The sequence below is a fragment of the Ooceraea biroi genome, chromosome 5, assembly GCF_003672135.1.
Source record: "Ooceraea biroi isolate clonal line C1 chromosome 5, Obir_v5.4, whole genome shotgun sequence".
NCBI classification, from domain to species: Eukaryota; Metazoa; Arthropoda; class Insecta; order Hymenoptera; family Formicidae; genus Ooceraea; species Ooceraea biroi.
The window spans coordinates 2598065-2619073 of record NC_039510.1 but is presented as its reverse complement, the minus strand read 5'-3'; the positions used below and the strand labels follow the sequence as shown (position 1 = coordinate 2619073).

Genomic DNA, 21009 nt, shown 5'->3' with positions numbered 1-21009 from the left:
CTCGAGATGGCGAGATGGCCATCCGACTGAAAAGCGGCAGGGGGAGGGGAGGGGGAGGGGAGGTAGAAAGCATAGGTGAGGAAGAAGACTAGAGAGGGCAGGAACTCTCGAACGTTGTAACAGGTGCCCCTTCCCTTTTCCGAGTCATCCCCACATGTTTCTCTCTTCCCCCCCGCCCTCTTTCTCTTTTCATACATCTTATAACATCTCCCGTTCCCTCTCCCTTCCTTTCGCCATGCTACTTAGCCTCTCTTTTACGTAAGCTAGTAAACTGACCTGGCCTAACTATTCAGCCGTCTACTACTCAACTACGACTAATCCTAGCCTCCTTTTCATGCTCGTCAATCATGCCCGCTCGTTTCTGTTTTCGCGGCAAGCAAATAGTCCGCAACGATTTTCGTCATCGATCTCCCACTTGAACCTTGAAGGCCGCGCATTAGATAATCAATTTTCCACATCGCGCTGCATGGCCAACGAGAATTAGCGAGGTATCAAACAATCGTCCTTCAAGTGACCCTATTTCCCATGCCCCTTTGCTTCTTCCTCGTGCAGGACGTTCTTCGCGCCACGGCGTATGATGGGATCAAGCAATGAATTCAAGATTAACCGAGATTAGTGGGTTGGAAGAATTCCTGATCGCCCATCGCGTTAATCGGCAAGATCGGCTGTCGTTACATCAGGACATCTTGTTGTCCGATAACACACTACTCGCCGCGGATAATCGATGTAACCGGCAGCCTCTCTCGCCGCCGCCGCCACCGCCACCGCCGCCACCGCGGCCGTCGCCGCCGCCGCACTTGTACGAATTCCATAAGCGCGCAACCGGACGCGAAGTGTAACGATGCCCGGAGATCGATAATAACCGCCGCACCGCACCGCGCGGTGCGGTGCGGCTCTTGGTTCCTCCACCCGAGAATCGCTCTCGCGCTCGCGAGACAGGGACATTTTTTTCTCCCATCCCTGTGCCGCCCTGTTCCCTCTCCCCACCTCCCCCTCCTCCCCCCGATTCTCGCGCGCTCCCTTCTCCTCCCCCACTTTCGATTCGACCTCGCGCGTCGTAATTGCTCGACGAAAAATAACGGAAGACACGCAGGGAGGGAAGGGAGGGAGGGAGAGAGAGAGAGAATGAAGTCCGAGAGATGCGAATCAACGAGCCTTTTGTTGTCGCGAGAGGAAGACCGGCTATCGAAACATCGTTCGTTTGGGACGGGGTGGTGGTGGTGGTGGTGGTCTCGGTCGTCGAATAACGTTGGAACTGTTCGGAGTGATGCTGGAGCTCGGGCTGGAGCGCGAGGAGTCGGCAAGGCCGGTTCGCATGAGCGATAAGTGATGGATCTGAGAGAGCCGGAGTGGCCTACACCGTAATTTGGATGAGTTGCGTTTTCAATGTTACGTGGAAGATGGCGCGATACGTATCTCGTATCTCGCCGATGACCGTCAATGATACAAGAGGTATCCCCTTTGCGAAATTGAGTTTTTATCTGCGATTAAACTCATCGCACAATTGATTTTATCATGTTGACGCACGAGGAAGTAGACACCTTTCTCAGTCCGATAACTCCGTTCAAGGTAAACCCGCGCGTGTATTCACTTTACAACAGGTGCATTTCTTACGAAACTAGGATTGTACGTGTGAATTAGCAGCATATATAAAGAATAGATAATAGGAATACTCGGTGTCGAAATGTAATTAGCTATTACCACTTTTGACGTTACTGTATAATCTCGAATCACTCTGTATATAATTATGCATTACAATGTTAACTTCCCTCATCAGCATAATGATAGCTTCTCTTATAAATTTTTATATCTTATAAATTTTTATAAATCTCATAAAGCCAATTAAACTCGAGCTCGATGCTTAATGCGCAATCTGAAATTCTTCATTGTTGCGTTTATTTTATGTCAATTATCGCATTCACGTTATTTCGAGGACGCTATACGTTTAGATGTGCCATGTTCATGTTTTAGGCATTTTGTAACTTCGACGTTTGATGATACTTCGAGATGAAGAAACAAAATGTAGAATACAGCTTTAATCAAATTGGTGGAGGTACCTAAGTAGTACCTAAGGAGAAAGCACAATTTCCGGCACACTCCGAGAAAATGATGATGATGACATTCACGAGTGCGCTATCGCGTTCCAAAGTTAATTCGCAATTACGACGATAATTATATCTACCGTTTGCCGTTGTCGCTTGTAATACAGTCATCGTTGCGTAAATATGTGTGGGCACGATACCGGTGAGCCGCAAAGAAAGAAAACAGCGTGAAATACATTAAACAGCACAGAAGTTATTAAACTCTTGCGTGCACTTAATAACTTTTATAAACAACTATTTTTTCCCATAATGTTTCATAACTATCGTTACCTCTGCAACTCCCATTGTTACTCAATACCTCAAGATCTAATTTACAGTTTTGCATTGTGTTATCGTTCCTAATTTCGCTGGATTGTAATCTCTCGCAAAAATAAGCCTCTTTCTCGTATGGAAAAAAAAACTTACGCAGTACGGTGTTACTAGCCGTCGTCAACGAGCCGGCATTTAAACGAGCTCCCATTTCTGGTCTTACGTAATTTGCTGAACGCTTGCTTGCGGAGAGCAAGCGGTGGTACGGTCGGTCGGCCGGTTGCTTGCTTATTCAGCAACGCTGTGACCCGTATTCCTTGCCACGAGACACTTCGGTTTCTTTTTTCCTTTACGAAAATCTTACCACATAAAGGCGCGCGTTTATGTGGCAAAACCGCTATCACGTACAATGTGAAAGGAGAGAGACAAGATTCTTATATAATTCTTTCATCACTTCATTACTTTTTCTCACTTTCCATATAAAAATGTTATTAAATATTATTGATAAAAAAAAAATAAAAAACGGACGGTTTTGCTTGCGTGCTTCATTTAGCGTTAAACTCGTGCTTACGCATTTGCTTATTATTTGCCGTGTATGATGCATCATCGTCTTATCTGTCGCACGTAATCGTAAAGTGCACGAACAATTTCCGCTCGTTTGATTTTTTTTGCGGCAGTAGAAAAAAAGGAGAGAGAAAAAGATGTAGAATAAGTGAGGTGCCGTGTAAACGAGCAGGGTTGTCTCATATTTGCTGGAAATTCGGCGAAAGTTATGCAACGCCCGGCGCTCCACGAGTGGAGGGAGAGGGGCGTGTGTGCATATCCACGTCTTTTCAAGTTTATCATGCACGCGCACCGGCAAGGTACACATCCACATCAAAGGAGACTCTCTCGTAACAGGATTTTCACTCGTACTAATTGTCTCGCGCTTCTTGGCCTCTCTTAATCAGAACTTGTTCTCCGTGGAATTAACCAGACACACGCACACATGTGAATATTGTAGAGAGCATTCATTATAAATGTCATATAACTGAAACCACAGCAGAAATGCATTATAACGTAAAATTATTACGTACTTCGATCATAATAAATGTTTAAAAGATTAATATGGAGAATTTTAAGTCAATTAAAAAAAAACATAATTAAATCATGAGTATACTTTTCATCTTGATATGCGTATATATGTTTATCATTCATTGCTAGTTTTAAATTACAATTAATTCCCGTGACTTCCGCAAAACGTGCGTTGGGTACCGTTATCGGTGAAACGCTATCGACGACCAAATTATGATGCAATACATCGACACCGGTATTGCGGAGGAGGCGACGGGGAGCCGCACAGCGCACAGCTTAAGGGGGACACGACGCTATAAATCACTTATTGTGCCAAGCGCGACCGCCATTTGGACGCTTCTAGAATACCATTCATTTGTATCTCCTTTCCGCTTCATCCCATCCCTTCTACCTATTTATCCGGCTAGCGATATATCAGCCTAATGTAGCATCGTTCGCCCATCCCTTACCTTCTTTTTTCATTCTCGCAAACAATGACTTTTCGTTTATATTTTTATGAGATTAACGTTTTATCGCTAACATTACAGGTTGCTAATATTGTACTGTTACTATTAATGTTTGAGTTTTAATTATTGTCAATTTGTCATTTACTTGGATATTAATAAATAAATAAGAGGAGAGAGAAAGTGTTTTTTTTAATTGGATCAATAATACTATCAAAGGAATGTCATGCCACGCGCTTTTGTGCTCCTCAATTTATATTAAAATTCTATATAATGGAAGAAACGTAAACTCGTAAACTTGACTGCTCTGAAAAAATTACAATCAAATATTTATATAATTTTTATATTCTTGGATATTTTAATGAATACTCTAGCTTGAATATTAATTTTGTCAATATCCATGCTTTTATAATTTTCCTCTATGTATATCTGCGCTCGATGTTTTGCAAAATATATAATATAGTATAATAAATAAATAAATAAAGGAACCAAACAATTAATTTAATTAATAAATGAAATTTATAATTCTTGCCCAAGTTATATTGTATAAAAATTAGTTTTTTATTTTATTCTTAATACATCCTTGCATTATTAATAGAATTTTATTTCTTCAGTTTATTGTTACTATTGATAATTGCAAGTTATAAACTTTTTCCATTGCGAGTCATTGTGTGTATATTTGTGCATTCTTTCTTAAAGTTGCAACATAAAGAAGCACTCAGAATTGTTTAAATCATCTTTTATTCCTGTTGTTTTATGACACACTGTTGTTCTCACAGATATGTATAATGATGTTGCTTAATGATTTTTTAGAAGCTGTTATTTTGTATGTACAGTTATAAACAGTAGTGTACGCTTATCTGGTTTATTACATGTTACGTTTAAACTGAATTTCTCATGACACGACACGAACGATAAAAGAAACAAGCATTGTACATGGAAACTTGTAATGTCTAGAGTAGAATGCACATCTCCGAATTGTTTCACGAGTTTTCACAAGACATAAAGTAAAGTTATCAGTGCATATTAATATTTATCACATTTACGCATTTATTTGTATTGTATTGTAATAAGCAAATAACAAATTGATGGAAAAATTTCGTAAAATTTTAGACATATCAGATTCGTGAATAATTTAATAATATATAATGGCTTCTACAAATAGTACTAGTTTTAAGCTTCAAGTTTATGCGATCGGTGTGATGCACAAGCTATTCACAAGTATTATTCATACCCTTCTCAAATGTAATACAAACGTTTCGTCAAATCATGGTAGATTGCGGAGATCTTGGATACGGTAAGAATTTGCGGGTGACAGATACAGTGAAGGTCGCAAGGGACATGAATACAATAGAGGCAAAAGACGAGGGCATAGTGAAAATCTAATTCTAGGAATTCCTCGAAGAACGATTTTACCTCTTTTCACGCTAAGAGTTTTTACTGCCTGATGTAGCTCTCACTTTGTGTTATAAATAAATTAATCAATCAATTTTTAACATGCTCTTCCTCAATCTTTAATTATATTATAAATATTATATACACAATATTTATTTTACATAAAAAAAAATTGTTTCAACTCGCACAATTTTTTTGTCACGAAGATTTCCTACCGCGTTATCAAGATTGCTCGAGATCGAGTAGCAGGAGTAATCGCATAATGTTTTTTCCATTTTAAGTGTGTTCTTGCAAGCATAGTAGCAAATTGCGTCTCACGCGTCGTGGTGCTGCCATCTAACCGTAATTGACAACAATTTTCAGAGGATGATTAATAGGGAGTGCTCATCATAAATAAAACAAATGACTTTAGCCTGCCATAAACAGAAATAAACATCTTTAAACTACCACAATTAGAAAACAAAAAAGTACTTTCAAACCACTACAACCAAAAAGATATCTAACACATACATATACATATAATGCCCGTCGTTTTACATAAATGTATACATAATTAAAATAAAACGTAATGCAATATGTAACAAGAAAACAGTTTTAAGTATCAAAAAGAAAAAGAGTTACGAGTTAGGTTACTAATTATTAATTAATAAAAATTATTATAATTAATTACTAATTAATAAAAATAGAAATTTTGAAGATCGTAGATTAGCTATTATTAGATGTATAATTATGAGCATGATAGATATGACGTGAAATTCCTTCCTTCCCACATTGCTCGTTCTCACCATTTTCTTATCTGCCTTCTCTATTTTGTCATTAAAAAAAAATATTGAAAAATGCTATTAGCAACGTACATACGTAGAACTATTTCTCCTTGCCTATCTTTTTACTATTTCTTCCCTTTCTCATTAAAAGATGAAATAGATACAGATATCTGATTTCAAAGAATAAACGAAAAGATACACATAAAGTCAGTTTTTTGGAGAATAAATCTGATTAGTAGGGAGCGTAATACACAATGATCACTACTTGATAATTATTGTTCGACAATTGTATAATTAACGTTTTCTGAACGTATTCTAGAGTAAGAGAAAGCGTACGACTCCAACGAATGTCATCAAGAGACGTCAACGTTCACAACGTCGCGACGCGACAGATTCGTAAATGCTCACTGCACCAACCAAGATGATCGTGAACGTTCGACGCACGCATGCAGGGACGAAGTGTAACAGAGTGAAGGCAGACGCAGACAGCACGGGGAAAGAGCGAGGGGCGAGGGGAAGGGGCGAGGAAGAGAGAGGAGAGAGAGAGGAGGCAATAATCGGGCCAGTTTGGCCGAGCGCGTGAGCAAAAAGAAAGGCGCGTGCTCGCTCTCTCAACGCGCTTCTTCCTTGGCATTTATACTATCCGTTTTAGTATTAGATCATGCACGCGTCACTAACGCGTCATGAACGAGAGTCACGTCACAACACGCTCTCTCGGGAATTATATTAATATTATTATTATTATTATTATCATCGCTGATCCAACGCAATGCTCGATTTCTTCAACTTTAGTCTCACGCGAAGCCTCTAGTACCGATTTTCATCTTTCTACTCGCGAACGTGCGCGTCAATCGCGATTCAGCGTAACAATCGAGTGACGTTCAGTCAAGGCGCAAATCCGTCACGTAATAACTACTTTTCAAAAAATTGAGGCTCGTGTAGTTGCGAAAAAGTCTCGTGTTCTTGAGTTTCGCCGGGAGCGAGCCGATAATCGCACCGACCGAATCAATGAGAGAAGAATGTCGAGGAGACGCCAAGAACTTGGCGCGAAAGAAGCGAGGCGCACACGCGTCTCCCCCGGCGCGGCACAAAGAACACGCACGCACGCACGCATGCATACACGCGTGCGAGGCGGAGAGCGCGGAATTCGCACGCGTGCAGCGCCGACGCCGTTACCTGGGGAGAAATTGCATATGCACTCGCGTACTTGCGTACGCGAGGCGCGCAACTGTCTCGGCTAGCGAGCGAGCGAGCGAGCGAGAGCGCGCGCGCGCGCGCGTACGTACGTACAGGAAGAAGCCATGATCGGACACTGCACTAACCTGTCGGAGGCGACTCACACTCCCCTTGATATCCTGCTTGGCGGCGTTACTCCTGAAGTCGGCTGTTTGTCGAGTATTTTCACTGCGCGGCCACACTGCGATCACCAAACTATTCACACTGTCCCTGTCTTTATCTCTCTCTCCTTCTTGCTCTCTTCGTTCCCTCTCTTTCTCTCTCTAGCTCCTGCTCCTTTCTTTCTCTTTTCTTCGTAGCCGCGCGCTATCTTTCTCTCTTGATCTCCTTCTGTCTCTCGTGCTTGCTTATTCTTCCCCTTTCTTTCCACTGACGCTGCGGCGTTAATCTTTTCTCGATATATACCTTCGACGTGTAGATTCCGTGCACAGCGGCGCGCGGCGGCGTCCGTCTACCGGGTGATCGCCGTGGTCGGCGCGGTATTACAATGTCGCACGGATGCGCTAGCCACCGGGCACACTGGGCCACACTGGGGGCCCCGTACGGGCCGTGCGTACGCGTCGATCGCACACGATTCGCGGCGTACGCGAGAGGAACTTCCGCGTCTCGATTTACTACTCTCGATTCGACTCACTAATAATACGCGCGGACTCTCGCTCTTACGGTGCAGACTGCTCTCCCTCGCTGGAAGAAAATGGCGGCCCCCGGCCGCCCGAATGACTCGCGCGCACCGCCTGATGCTCGCCGTCGCCAGCCGACGGCGGCCGAACGCGCCCGCGCGACATTGGTCCGCCGACGGGACGCGTTCGATCCGACCGGCGAATCGGAACGCGACGTAGCGGCATCTTGTCCCGTCTCGTTCGCGGCGCGAAATTCGCGAAATGCAAATGACAACGCGAGTTATTACTTGTTTTACTGTAATTTATTATTAATTGCGCGCGTGAATGTTTCTCGCGTCACAATCGCAATAGTTTTTCCTTCTTGCCTGTCCCGTTTAAAGTTCTATAAATTTCCAGTTTTTTTTCTAGAAATTCACGAGTACCCCCGATGTTCCGATGTTGAAAATGTGAAGGTAAAATATGTACTCGACCTAATTGAGGAATTAATCTAGGTCTAATAATGGCATATCTTACTTATTAATGTCAATTCCGTTTTTACCGCGATGCTAATGTTGCGGATTGCCCTTTACATTACTCGCTCCGCCAATAGAGCCATCTGCATTAATTCGGGGATACTAAGCTGCATTAAAATTACGCGTAAACAAACTGATATGACGGAAAAGTTGACTAGAGGTGAACTTGTAAGATTCACGTGAATCTTACAAATCATCCCTCGATTTTTCTCCACCGTTGTCTCCGCGACCTATTTTCCGCTCGTTCTTTACATCGTCGTGTTCATACGGACATGTCGCGTATATACCGTGACGCAGTAATAGCCACTCGATCTGATTATTAATTCTGTCATTGTGTTTTCCACAAGTGTTCCTTTGTCACTTATCATCTTGAGTCAGTTAACCACCATGTCAGATGTAAAAAGCCTCGAGCACCCAACATTGAAGGTAGACAAGTCACTTTTCTCATATTTGCGTCCTTAAGGCCTTCCTTGTCACGTAGCATATTGAGACATTTCACTGCATTCCAGCATATTGCGTGTTAATCACGTACACATTTGAGACCCATGACACATATAAATAAAGCAACAATCTTCCTAAAACAGACCCGACTGTGTTTCACTTTGTGAAAACATAATTGCTGGAAGTAAATAAAGTCTTTAAAAATAATATTCTTCAAGTAGCTTTCAAGATCTCTTAACGCAACTTTAAAACGCAGGTTCCATACGAGCTCCTAAATAAGAAGTTCCGTTCCGCCCAGAAAACTCTTGACAGAGAAGTCTCCCACGTGCAAGCAGTGTCGAACGAACTTGAGAAGAGCCTGAAGACTGACGGGTCTTACGTAGCTACCGGAGAAATTAGCAAATTACTTGGCGGCGTAGTGGCTAGGCTTCAGGTCTTAAAACGTAAGGCCCAAGAGTCGATTGCGGAGGAACTGCAAGCAGGCGCGGTGTGCAAGAGGAGACTGGACCATTTGAAGGAGCACGCTAACACATCACCTAGCGCTGTTAATCAGTGGAGACGACAGAGATTAGACCGAATGTTAGTGGAATACTTTCTTCGCAAAGGATACTACAAAACAGCTACCAAGTTGGCAGACAGTAGCGAACTCAGGGACTTAACGAATATCGGTAAATTGCTTTTAGTGTAAAATTAAATAACGTATATTTTATTTTCTATCTGTGTTTGAAGTAGAATCTTATTATTATTATTAATAAGCAATGGAAATGGTTTTAAAAATGAATAAATTGGATAAAATGATAAATAAATAAAGTTTTAGTTTCACTGAATTTATAAAATTCTTGATTAACACTTCCTCTCGTTTGCAGATGTGTTTATGGTGTCGAGGGAGGTAGAGAAATCTTTAGCCAATCACGAGACTGCCCGATGCATCAGCTGGTGCCACGACAATCGGTCGAAGCTAAGAAAACTCAGCAGTTTTATGGAGTTCAATCTGCGCGTGCAGGAGTTTATTGAGTTAGTGCGAACCGACAGACGGCTCGATGCTGTGAAACACGCGCGGAAGTACTTCGCCAACTGTGACGATTACCAGTTACAAGAGATTCAGTGTTGCATGGGCCAGTTGGCTTTCCCGGCCCATGCGTACTTGAGCCCTTACAAAGAATTGCTGGATGAGAAAAGGTATGTCCTGCAATTTGGTTTGCGAATTGCAGCCACATTATCGCTTCGTCAAGAAAAGAAGCAACCTAATACTAGAAAAAAAAAATAGTAAACAACGCGGCTCCAACAACGATGCCAAATTAGATAATAATAACCAACAGTTGGTCTTAAGGCGGAAGTTGAGTCGTTGGTCTCGAATATTCATATTTTTGTCTACGTTTTTTATTGCAAGACCTCGTCTTTTTAAAGCTGCTCTAAATTAGCGTTTTTTAAAGAGAAGATTGTGTTACTACAGAGCTAAAGAAGCATTAAAAAATATTTAAAAAAAATTTATTTAAAATAATGAGTCTAGGACGCGATTTAAAGAAGTGACAGTGCCTATAATGTTTATAAAAATTTCCAGATGGGATAGGTTGATCGAGACGTTCCGGCAAGAGAATTACAGATTGTTTCAGTTGGCAAGTCAGAGCGTATTCACAGTAGCTTTGCAAGCTGGTTTGTCGGCTCTCAAGACTCCTCAGTGTTACAGCGCAAATAAGGAAGGCCGAAATCCGAGCTGTCCAGTTTGCAATGAAGCGTTGAACGAGCTGGCTGCACCGTTGCCATTTGCTCATTGTTCGCAATCACGACTTGTTTGTAGCATAAGCGGGAAACCATTAAATGAATATAATCAACCCATGATGATGCCCAATGGATATGTATATGGTGAACAAGTAAGGATCGATGTGTTAAATAAATTGTTATCGATTTTTAAATATCTTTAGAATATTTACTTTGAGATATATCGCTGGTGAAATCGAGCTTACGGATTAATGTTAATTTTAATACTATTTAATATTTTCATTCATGGTTTATAAAAATTTTTTCGCAGGCATTGGAAAAAATGGCTCAAGAAAACAATGGCACCGTGATCTGCCCAAAGACCAAAGAAGTATTTCCCTATAAAAAGATCGAGAAGGTTTACGTCATGTGAACATCCATCGTTCACGATCGATCATCGACCCAGCATATACATATATTGTACTATATGCTTAGCGCTTATAGTCCCTCCCTTGTTCATTAACTTCTCTCTTATTTAATAATAATAATAATAATTGTATACTATTGGCATGGAACGAAATAACATCTATTTTTAAGGATTACGCCTGATGGATTTATTTATACCCGTGTATATAACGTGCAATAATTATGACGTAATGTTTGCCCCTTGTGATCACCTTTTCTTTAAGTAATTATAATTAACAACAATCTGAAATAAAATTCTGGAATGTAAGACTTTATTATAATTTTTTAATTGTAATAAAAAGAACCGAACTAATCACAATCAAGCAACTTGTAGATTATGTTTCATTAAAAAAGCGTTCTAAAACAGATGTCAAGTTTCGTAAATTTTCATTATTTATTTTTATAAATCAGTAACCTATCAATATAATTTGTCATTATATAGTAATAATATCTTGAATATCTTTTAACGGGAATATTATTCATTTATTTAACATCCTATCTACAATAAATTGAACGGTCCGAACAGTTGCTGTAAATCTACTTATAAGATGTAACCAGAAGTTTCGCAAGGTCTTGGGTTTTCATAGATATATGTATACACAAGGTATATCAAAACTTACACCTCCCATCACAATCCTCTCGTTATCAAGCAGCTCTATTAAAACTACATAAAAAGAAACTTGAGACTATATTGGGACAATAGAGTGACAAAATTATATAAGAAATTAAGGTATAAGGTTTAAGAGATAAATAAGAATCACAAACATCATTTTTGTAATCAAAGAAATTTCTGGGAAAATGTTATATTTCGAAATTGAAGTTCCACACGCTTAATCTTTAAAAAAAATATTGGATCTTTACATTAATTGAAAAGTACAATACAATTGATTAAATCTAGAAGACAGAATTATGATCAAGAGGAGGTCTGCAACTTGTGATATTCCCTGTATCAGCATGTATAATATATTATGCATAACATTTCGATATAGAAATGGTGAAATTCCTTGCAACAACAATATATTCGTCATCAGATCTTTGTGAATTTATTTAGGATATGTATATACACCATTTCTGCATGAAAATAAATGCACGTTTACATATTATATAGGATATAATACTAATGTGTGCAAACATTTTAATAGAGATTGCCTATAGTCTATACAGTATGCGCGAAACAATTCGAATAAAATTTACTTGTGTGACTGAATCCATAGAAAAATACTCCATCTACTCTATCAGTTCCCTTTTTTTTTCTTCTTCTTTAGATTCAAGACATCTACCGATTTTATTGAGTTATTTATTGAATTCCCTTGATTATTTATTGTCTGCATTATGTGCTTCACTTAGAAGGATTGTCTTTGTAGGAATTCAGATTACATTTTTCAAAAGCATCATATTTGTCAGTCTGACAAGATAACGATTGAAAAGTCTCTTCCTCATCAAGTATCTTTCTTGGTAATTAATGGAAAAACACTTTCTTGTTTGCAACGCAGATGATTCCAGACAATTATATTTTATGCATCCTCTTAAAAGCAACTTTTTATTTTATAATAATCCATTAAATCCAGTTAAAATTGAGTCTATTCATTAGCGGACCGTTATTATCAATTATTAATTAGATTTAATAGATTAACATAATCAAATCAGACCTTGTAAATTAGATTAAATAATATTTAATATGAAATAATGTTTATTAAAGTTTTTTCAGAATCACACTGTATTACAAACGAGAAAGTCTTCCTCTTTCAGATACGTTTGTGCAACTTGTTACGTTTATATCGATTAATGAAGGCTTACTTCGATGAGAATCGATGAAAGATGATTATTAATTGGACTGATTACCATTGTACACGGTAAGTTTGATAGAGATAATGGATAAATTAGAGTTTACATTTCAGTATAATCATATGCAGATGTAATCAAATAAAAACAAAATATGAATTGTTGCTGAATATTCCATATTCGTATACGTATTAAGATATTAAAATTATAAAATTACAAAATTACAAGAAAACGTTCCGAGCGAAATAAATGAGACGTAATTAACAATTACAATATTGTGATACATGTTATAATTATAATGGTATAATTGTAGAAAACACATGTTTTCTCGCATGCAAATCTGAGAAAACTGAAAACTTCCACAACGTAAAACTTAACAATAATTTTAAAAGTGCTTAATATTAAATTTGAATAAAATGTTAAAACGAAGATAAACAATGATAAAGTTACAGAATTTGTAAATGCTGAGATTCTGTTGTGAATATCGTAGAATCGCTCAAAACATGTACAGAATCAGAGCTCCTCATATATTTATATCTGTCATCAAATAATGTGAACATACATGTGGTAAAAAAGGGAAAAACACAATTACCTAATAATTGTATGAGATACAATCATGAAGCCCAGAAACTGTAATTATTTTCAATTGCTAAAACTGTAGTTTTCTCTCTGTCTGTCTGTCTGTCTCTCTCTCTCTCTCTCTCTCTCACACAAATAAAGCAAAGCGCTCGTTGTCAAAAAAAAGTGAAGGGACTAGTATCGATCGAATGGCCAACAGTCTTGACTCTCCTGCATTTTCCAAAACGCAGACAATTTGAAGCATTGTAAAACGGAAAACTTATGACAATATCGTGATAAAAATTATCCTTGCGACGAAAACTTAATTAATTTAAATTTATTGGAAGTATCGTAAAATGTCTTTCTCACGAACAATCATGATGTCGAAAAATATGAAATCTTTTACTCTGAAACGTCGTGCGTGTATGTGTATATACATGTACATATGTATAGATGTATGTGTTACACAGTAAAAATGTTAAATAAAATGCTAAATAATATTAAAAAGTATTTAATAACACAACCTCGTAATTATAGAATAAAACTGTAATGCTAAATATAACATGCAGCTTATTACGAGACTTACATTGGATTCTGCAATAATACCCTGTTGATCAAAGATGTAAATAAATGTAAGCCGATAGACAAATCTCATTTTGTTGGCCATTAACTTTAATAACCATGCGCGCATAAAAATGTTCGAAACAAGATGTTCTGATCATTAATCAAGCCCCCGGTTTCTTACGTATTCTCATCAACTCAGAAATTAATTATCACCTCTTCGTCCAGGAAAATCCAACGTTAGCGCGTAAATTCTATTTAAAAATGTAATGCTTATCTATCAGAAGGCATATCTTTGCCACGAATTTAGCGCTAAACGTCTAAAGACGGTGTTATATTGTCCTCGCATTGAATACCTGGATCTTAATGAACGAAACGGTTGCGTCCAGCGCTAAATGCATGACAAAATTTACACAGATTTATATATAAGATTCAATATTTGCAGCGTTTCTATTCAAACATTGCAAAAAAGAACGTGTCATTCTTTCATTTGTTTCTTTCTCTTATTAAGGCTTATTGGTCCGGTTTTATTCATTGGGGCAGTAAGTGATATAACGGGATTAGCTTCTCTAAAACCATGGTTTCTGACGTTCTCCCTATACCTCTCTCTGCTGCGAAATGATCATTTCTAGTTATTAATGCACTTTGCATGGTTTTTTTTAACGCATTAGCTTACTTCAATACGTATTATTATATTATCGTTCTATGTTGTCTCATACCAACATCAAAGAGTCATTAATCAATAATTAGTTAGTTTCAAGTCAGTACTTATAAAAAAAACACGCATTACCTTGAATGGTTGTTTACTTAATTAGAAACTCGTTATAGTCTTTTATTTAAAAAAAGTTCTTTGTACGATAGATATATGGATGTATATGTTTAACGTATATGCAAGGAGATGGATATTCCTCTGAATCGATACAAGGAAGCCTCCGTTTTCCCGAAGCCTCGTTTCCTTCTCCCTCGTTCTCTGAACGTCGAAAATCTCGCTCCGCACGAGTTCGCGAATTATTTATTTACGTTGTCTCGTCAAGTTGCGCGAACTATGCGGGGGGCAGATCGTGTACTCTTAAACCTCTTGCAAACCTCTTTCTTTTCCTAGCTCCTGAGTGAAAATGTCAATCAACGCGCTTTAAAATGATCAGAACGTCAGGTTTGCCACGATACTCGGCATCACCATAGAGAACAGAACACCCGTGAAGATTCCCGTGATCAGGGAAGCCGCACCGAACATGCCAGCCGTCGATGCGTGCTGCGAGTCCACCATCCTGAGGACGAAGGATTGATTATTCTCATATTAAATTGTTTTAATATTAAATAAAAATTGTTTTCTCTTTCTCTTTTATACCTGGGGCAATACATCATCGATAATGACGACAAGTAGCCGCTACTGAGACCCATAGTCATGGCAATGACCCAGTAGATCCAATCATTATCGATGAGTATCGGTAATATTCTCTCCGTCTTAACAGGCTCATATTTGCACAGTAAGAACAACGGCAGGTAGGCGAGTCGCAGGACCACCGGGATAATCAGATACTTCTTGCTGGGCTGCGCACAGAATAAAGAAATCGTGCATTTTATACACAAGCATACGTAAAAAAAATTTAAGAAAGAAGAAAGTACGTTACCCATTGGACTAGTGATGCAATGGTGCTTCCAAGCATGGCGGTAATATTAAATGTTAAGAAGCACATGACGCTGCTGTAATACTCGGTGGGAACGAAGAAGTCTTTATCCGAGAGTCGAATGTCAGACTGAACCGATGGGAAAAGAGCCAGGGTCACGAAAAAGATCAAAAATGTGTTAAATAGTTGTGGGAAACACGCTTTGAAGACCGACCAGTACGGCGGTCTCTGAGTAATTCCTCTGCTACTATTTTCCAGCTGCCTTTTGTTCGCCTCTTTCTGATGAAGTAGCTCGTGGTATCGATAAAATCTCTGCAATTCGTCAGCGTTATTCAATTAATTCTCTAATAGAGATCGGACATGATGAACACTCGCGTGCATCAGCATGCCACAAATAATTGAGATAACGTTAATTTTTGTGATTTGAATAAATAACTCTAAGAAACTTATTACACAAGATGCTCACGTTGATCGGGAGTGCGAAGTATGTGTCGAAGCAAGCCAAGAGAATGAACAAGGCTGTAATGAAGTAATAGATGGCGGCGGTGCGCGCGTTCGGTGCCATCACTTGAGCAAGGAAGCTTATTATAGCGGTAAAAGTTCCGCTGATGTTCTAAAAATAATACACGACGGATATATTCATGTTACGTAGCAACTCTTTATCGTACGTGATCAGATGTATGTACACACCGAACCCAACACAACGGCGCCCGTATACTTGCTGGGCAATTTCGCCGCCATTCCAAACACCGAATTTTGGTAAATGCCATTGGCAGCTGAAACAAACATTTTCAGTGAACTATGTACGATCAAAATAACGATATGAATATTATTAAAAAATAAGTCGTTAAATATCATTTTATTTGATAGCTTTGGATGGTATAATTCACTATGCGTATCACAACTTTTGTAATAATTATGAATTAAAATAAAAAAAAATATTATATGAAATAAAAATTTTGGAAAGTTTCTGATAAGACTAATTTTTAAATATATTATAGAAAATTTAGAATAAATGAAGTTTACTCACTGTTTACTATAACAACAGATACCATAGTGATCCAGAAGAAAATTCCGGGCCAACCGGAACTGTCGGTCATTGCTAAGACGACAGTAAAAACGAATACCAGGACCAGCACAAAAATGCTCCACACTATGCGCGTTGTCAAATTGCCTCTAAAAAGTGTAAAAATATTTCTCAATTAAAAAATATACTATACTATCTAACGAATTATGTGCTTGTCGTCATTAGTATTATCTGGTAGCTCTTATTTTCTCATTTAAAATTAATCATTATCATCAAAAATAATAAAACTTTCGGAATATCTTGCATTCAAGTACATACCCAAATTGTAAAAATACGTTCAACCAGTTAAACAGGAAGTTCGGTACTTGTGCTGCAGATCCCAGATACGCGAGAAAATTTGTCGCATAATTCGTATCTACACCGGTGTACTCCTTGGACAATTTGTAACTGACAAAATACTGTAAGGGATATATACGCATCAGTTTTATTAAAATAAAAACTGCGCCACGATTTTCACTCTAATTTTCAATTATTATAAACCGTTATGATTAATAAACTCACATCTTTAGCTGTTATGAACATATTCCATGGCATCAAGGCACCGATTCCATGAAGTATCAATATGAAAAATACTAAATTTAGCCTAAAACAAGATAACAGAATGAAATTTTATTTATTATACATAAATTCTACGTAAATATTACATAAGCTTCTCAGGTACACAATTCCCAATGCAAGAGGGGGAGAGAGAGAGAGAGAGAGATTTCATTAATATAAATTTTACATAAACAATTCCTGTCAAACAAATAAAAGATAATGTGTACCTATCTCTAGGAGGATTCAATTCAAGGTCCGCTTGATCCATTGTAACACCTTTGAAATTCAGTTCGTCATCGGGTCTACCCGTGCCTTCCCAACCCGGTGAAAGACGTACAGGTTCGCAACCTGACACAAAAGACACAAAGTCACTCCTTTGACAAAAGATATTAGAAGATAATTGATATGTAGACAAATGGTTGCAATAAGGAAAATGAATGTGCGAACGGAATGCCGCAATCAATTGGGCCATTAAAATCAATTGACGCAGTCTGAGCACAATACATGCATTAGTATTAATTTAGCCGTTAATAAAAACAGATAATTAAACGTACAAAAAACAAAGATGTACATACACATATGCAATTGATTGTTAAGAAATTTTTCATCAACAGCGAGTAAGATAGAAGCAAAGTAAGCCATGCAAATATCACTTTTTAGAGAGAAGCCGTGTGGTCATCTTAAAATATCGATTTGAATTAAAAGATTAAATGGTAGGCGTTATGGATAATTGTTAGTAACAAAGGATAATAAAAAGTATTAAACTGCTCAATCATAATTACTATCATCGATAATCATTTTGACTGCTTATGTGTGACAGGTAGAAACGTCCTTTCAAGTGGTCTAACACTTCTGACTCCGTCAGTAATGCAGGAAAATGGCTCGCGAGTATTATTTAGCCGAATCAGCATTTTATATCAGCGAAATAAAATCTTTGCGTGTGAGAGAATGTGATTCTCTTGCATAAGTTGAGTGTATTCAAATTGAGAAAGTTCCTACCTTCAAAAACATCTTATCAATCTTTCGTAAATGTGAATAGAACAAGATAACGTATGTAAACAACTTCTCAGGAAACTTTCCGAGAATCATGATATCAAGGAAACGTGAAAGCTTTCAAAATTCAAAAGAATTCAATGAGGACAGCTTTAGGTGAAAATATTCACATTAAAATTTTTCTATACATCTTTAAGAAAAACTTGTTTAAAATTTTATTTTAAAGTTTTAAGATGAAAGACTTTTAGTATGCGTGTGTTTGTATATTAGGATTGTAATTATTTAAATTCTGAAATCAATAGTGCACCATATAAAGTATTCCGCAGATTAAATTATTTTATCAATTTTATTATTTTTAATTGAATTTTTATTTTATTTTTTAATTTTAACAGGCCAGCAAATAATTTTTGTCCTCAAACTATTCTTGTCCTTTATCATGAAATTATTATTATTAAAATTATCAATATTCTACATCCAATTATTATGCCTACCAATTAAATAATTTTATTATTTTAAATGATGATACACGTTTTATCAATATATAATAATCATCAAGAAATTTGAACAATAGAGAAGAAGAAATCATAACAAACTACAAGTTGACCTTAAATTTAAATACTTTACTGCCAATGCCAAGGATGCTGTATCTGCTTCAAAGCCTTTCTCACAGACTGGTCTGAGCAGGTATACACGACAGGAAAATAAAATGACAAAAAAGATTCCGAGAAAGCTGCATTCCCCCACAGCCATGATAGGGGGCATGAGAGAATACATCCTGATCCCATTACCTTTCGCAGGTACAATGCGGGTCCCATTAGAATCCTTCAGCAGGGTCTGCTCCTCAGGCCCCGCACCGAAATCTTTCTTCGTGTAAGTGCCCGCCATTTTTCTTGTCGTTACAGGAAGATTCTTTAAACGCACTCGTCTTGAAAATCTCTTTTGCAATTAACAAACGTAGTCGGTACGTTCCTCGGTGAACGTTTCAGAGTGCAACTCCTCCTCCCACAATTGTATTCTCGCCTGAAAAAGGTGGCGATTTTAAGAAAGCAATACAATATATATCCACATATAGAATTTTTTATATAGAATTCAGATGCTATCGCTACAAAAGGTAACGACACAGAAATGCCAAACTAAATGAAACTCTCTTAAAAATATCAGCAATGAAATTATGAAAACACAGAAATATTACGCAATATTATACAGCAGAAAGTATTTCCTCTCCACGTGAACGATCTCCGCACATTCGACTCGACCGAATGAAAAATGGTTCTAGCGATGGTTCGACATAATTATTAAAAAACAAAATTAACAGAAATGATCTTCGGTGAAACATTCAACTAGAGAGACAGATAGGTTGCATAACAGAAATAAATATCTTCTCCCGTTGATATCCTTATTTAAATATAGATTAGATTATTACGATAAGTAGAGAGAGATCGGATATTCCGTGTGCGGCTGCGACTCGTGGTAGGTTAAGCCAGGTGCAATCAAGCGGAACAGACCTTGTGGCAGGCGGCTTTTTGCGTTGCTCGTCTTACGCTCGGCTACCGTCGAATGAATTGTAAAATCTACCGTCGACGATCGACGTTAGCGGGCTGTGTCGGAGGGTGGTGCGTGGCGAGAAAAAAAATCACGTGCCAATGTCCATCGGCCGACGGCTCCCGTTGTCCCGAGTATCTCGTCTTCTTATTACTCTACCACCGAGAGGGAGGAAAAAAAAAAGTGCATTTAGTTGCTACAGCCGAGCCGCCGAGATTGTTCCAGATACAAGTGACACTGCGGGGCGGCGACACGCGAGCGGCCGTACCATGTTTCCGCGGTATTTTGCTAGGTTAGATCGGGGGGGGATTAAGAGTTCATCGAGATATAGCTTGATGCTGCATGCCGAGCGCCGCGAGAAGCGGCGAAGAGTCCCGAGCGCGCACGAGTGTGCTATACCGAGGTTAGAGATGCGAGCAGCTGGCGTAATGAGTTCGTTCGTCCTAGGTCCTAACAGCCGTGGGAAAAAAATGAAGATAGCGAGAGAGAGATCGCAGCGAAGCTTCCTCGGGAGCAAATAAGAGTACACGTCATTCTGACGCACTGTCAACATTATCGCGTTATTGGAAAGCAGAAGTTTACTTGCCCCCTGTCGAAATATATTATTTAATATCAACCTTTGACCTATCCGATACATCCATTAGTTTATATAACTTGATACAAAAATTTAACTCTTTCTATCTTTTTTTTTATACGAAAGAAGGAGGCTAGAAAATGTTATGAAGCCTTTGTAGCGTTAAATGGACTTTGAAGTCAGATTACGGGATAATGTTTTTTATCGCAAAGAAGTATGTAAAAAGATAAGATGCCAGGTATATGCATTGTTGGCGCAATTATTAAACAATTTACAGCGTGGAATGGTAACGTTTTCTATCAAAATTTTTTGATAGATGACTCCACGTCCCTATTAACGCCATTTAACAGGCAAGATCCAAGTTGTGGCGCGCTGTTCAAATTCACTTCTCTAATCGAAACAAACGAAAATAAAGAAAATTTACAAAGTGTTGTATGAAAGTAATGTACGACATTTTACAAAAGTTGTATCTAAAATTAAAGAATCCGCTAAGGGTTAAACAACTGTTTGAACGACTAAGCTTACAACACATATATGTTTTCCTGCTACATGAAATAACATTTCGTTTCTAATAACAATAATTGCGTTTATATAGTTGCACTGTTAACAAACACGCTAACTGAAAGAGTAGTCTGTTTTGTATATTTACTAGTACAACACAGGCGCGCGCTATTTTATTTTTCAATGTTAATAATGTTATCGAATAATAATATATGAATATTATTATTCGAAAACATTATTTATTTAT

General features: G+C 38.1%; 3 protein-coding genes across 4 annotated transcripts in view; 1 reads left to right on the top strand and 2 right to left on the bottom strand.

The window, feature by feature from the left end:
* LOC105287753 (C-terminal-binding protein) overlaps positions 1–8015 on the bottom strand; it is a 28532-nt gene extending 20517 nt beyond the window's left edge. The window contains exon 1 of the mRNA XM_026969948.1: positions 7350–8015. The gene's annotated coding sequence lies outside the window, so the exon portion shown is untranslated. The remainder of the gene's footprint in view (positions 1–7349) is intronic.
* Positions 8016–8474: 459 nt separating this feature from the next.
* LOC105287754 (E3 ubiquitin-protein transferase MAEA) lies at positions 8475–11264 on the top strand. The gene is made up of 5 exons (XM_011353509.3): positions 8475–8821; positions 9093–9504; positions 9703–10015; positions 10398–10707; positions 10866–11264. The coding sequence occupies exons 1-5, from the start codon at positions 8783–8785 to the stop codon at positions 10965–10967; spliced, it is 1176 nt and encodes a 391-aa protein (XP_011351811.1). The 5' UTR covers positions 8475–8782; the 3' UTR covers positions 10968–11264.
* A 194-nt stretch (positions 11265–11458) lies between these two features.
* Positions 11459–20556, bottom strand: LOC105287755 (equilibrative nucleoside transporter 1). Of its 2 annotated transcripts, none has more exons than XM_011353510.3 (11): positions 19651–20556; positions 18934–19165; positions 17380–17500; positions 17117–17198; positions 16874–17013; positions 16559–16704; positions 16219–16304; positions 15995–16141; positions 15532–15840; positions 15249–15451; positions 11459–15168 (listed from the first exon to the last, which is right to left on the bottom strand). In XM_011353510.3, the coding sequence occupies exons 2-11, from the start codon at positions 19028–19030 to the stop codon at positions 15042–15044; spliced, it is 1458 nt and encodes a 485-aa protein (XP_011351812.1). In that variant the 5' UTR covers positions 19031–19165; positions 19651–20556; the 3' UTR covers positions 11459–15041. The 2 variants fall into 2 exon arrangements, with proteins under 2 accessions (XP_011351812.1, XP_011351813.1); XM_011353511.3 differs by having other exon boundaries at positions 19569–19651.
* Positions 20557–21009: the final 453 nt, after the last annotated feature.

Coding starts and splice junctions, on each gene's coding strand:
- LOC105287754 (XM_011353509.3), top strand. CDS start 8,783: ATGTCAGATGTAAAAAGCCTCGAGCACCCAACATTGAAG. Junction 8,822..9,092: donor TCGAGCACCCAACATTGAAG/GTAGACAAGTCA, acceptor TTTAAAACGCAG/GTTCCATACGAGCTCCTAAA. Junction 9,505..9,702: donor CAGGGACTTAACGAATATCG/GTAAATTGCTTT, acceptor TCTCGTTTGCAG/ATGTGTTTATGGTGTCGAGG.
- LOC105287755 (XM_011353510.3), bottom strand. CDS start 19,030: ATGGCGGGCACTTACACGAAGAAAGATTTCGGTGCGGGGCCTGAGGAG. Junction 17,501..18,933: donor CCGCATTGTACCTGCGAAAG/GTAATGGGATCA, acceptor CTTTTGTGTCAG/GTTGCGAACCTGTACGTCTT. Junction 16,305..16,558: donor ATCTGTTGTTATAGTAAACA/GTGAGTAAACTT, acceptor TGTTTGTTTCAG/CTGCCAATGGCATTTACCAA.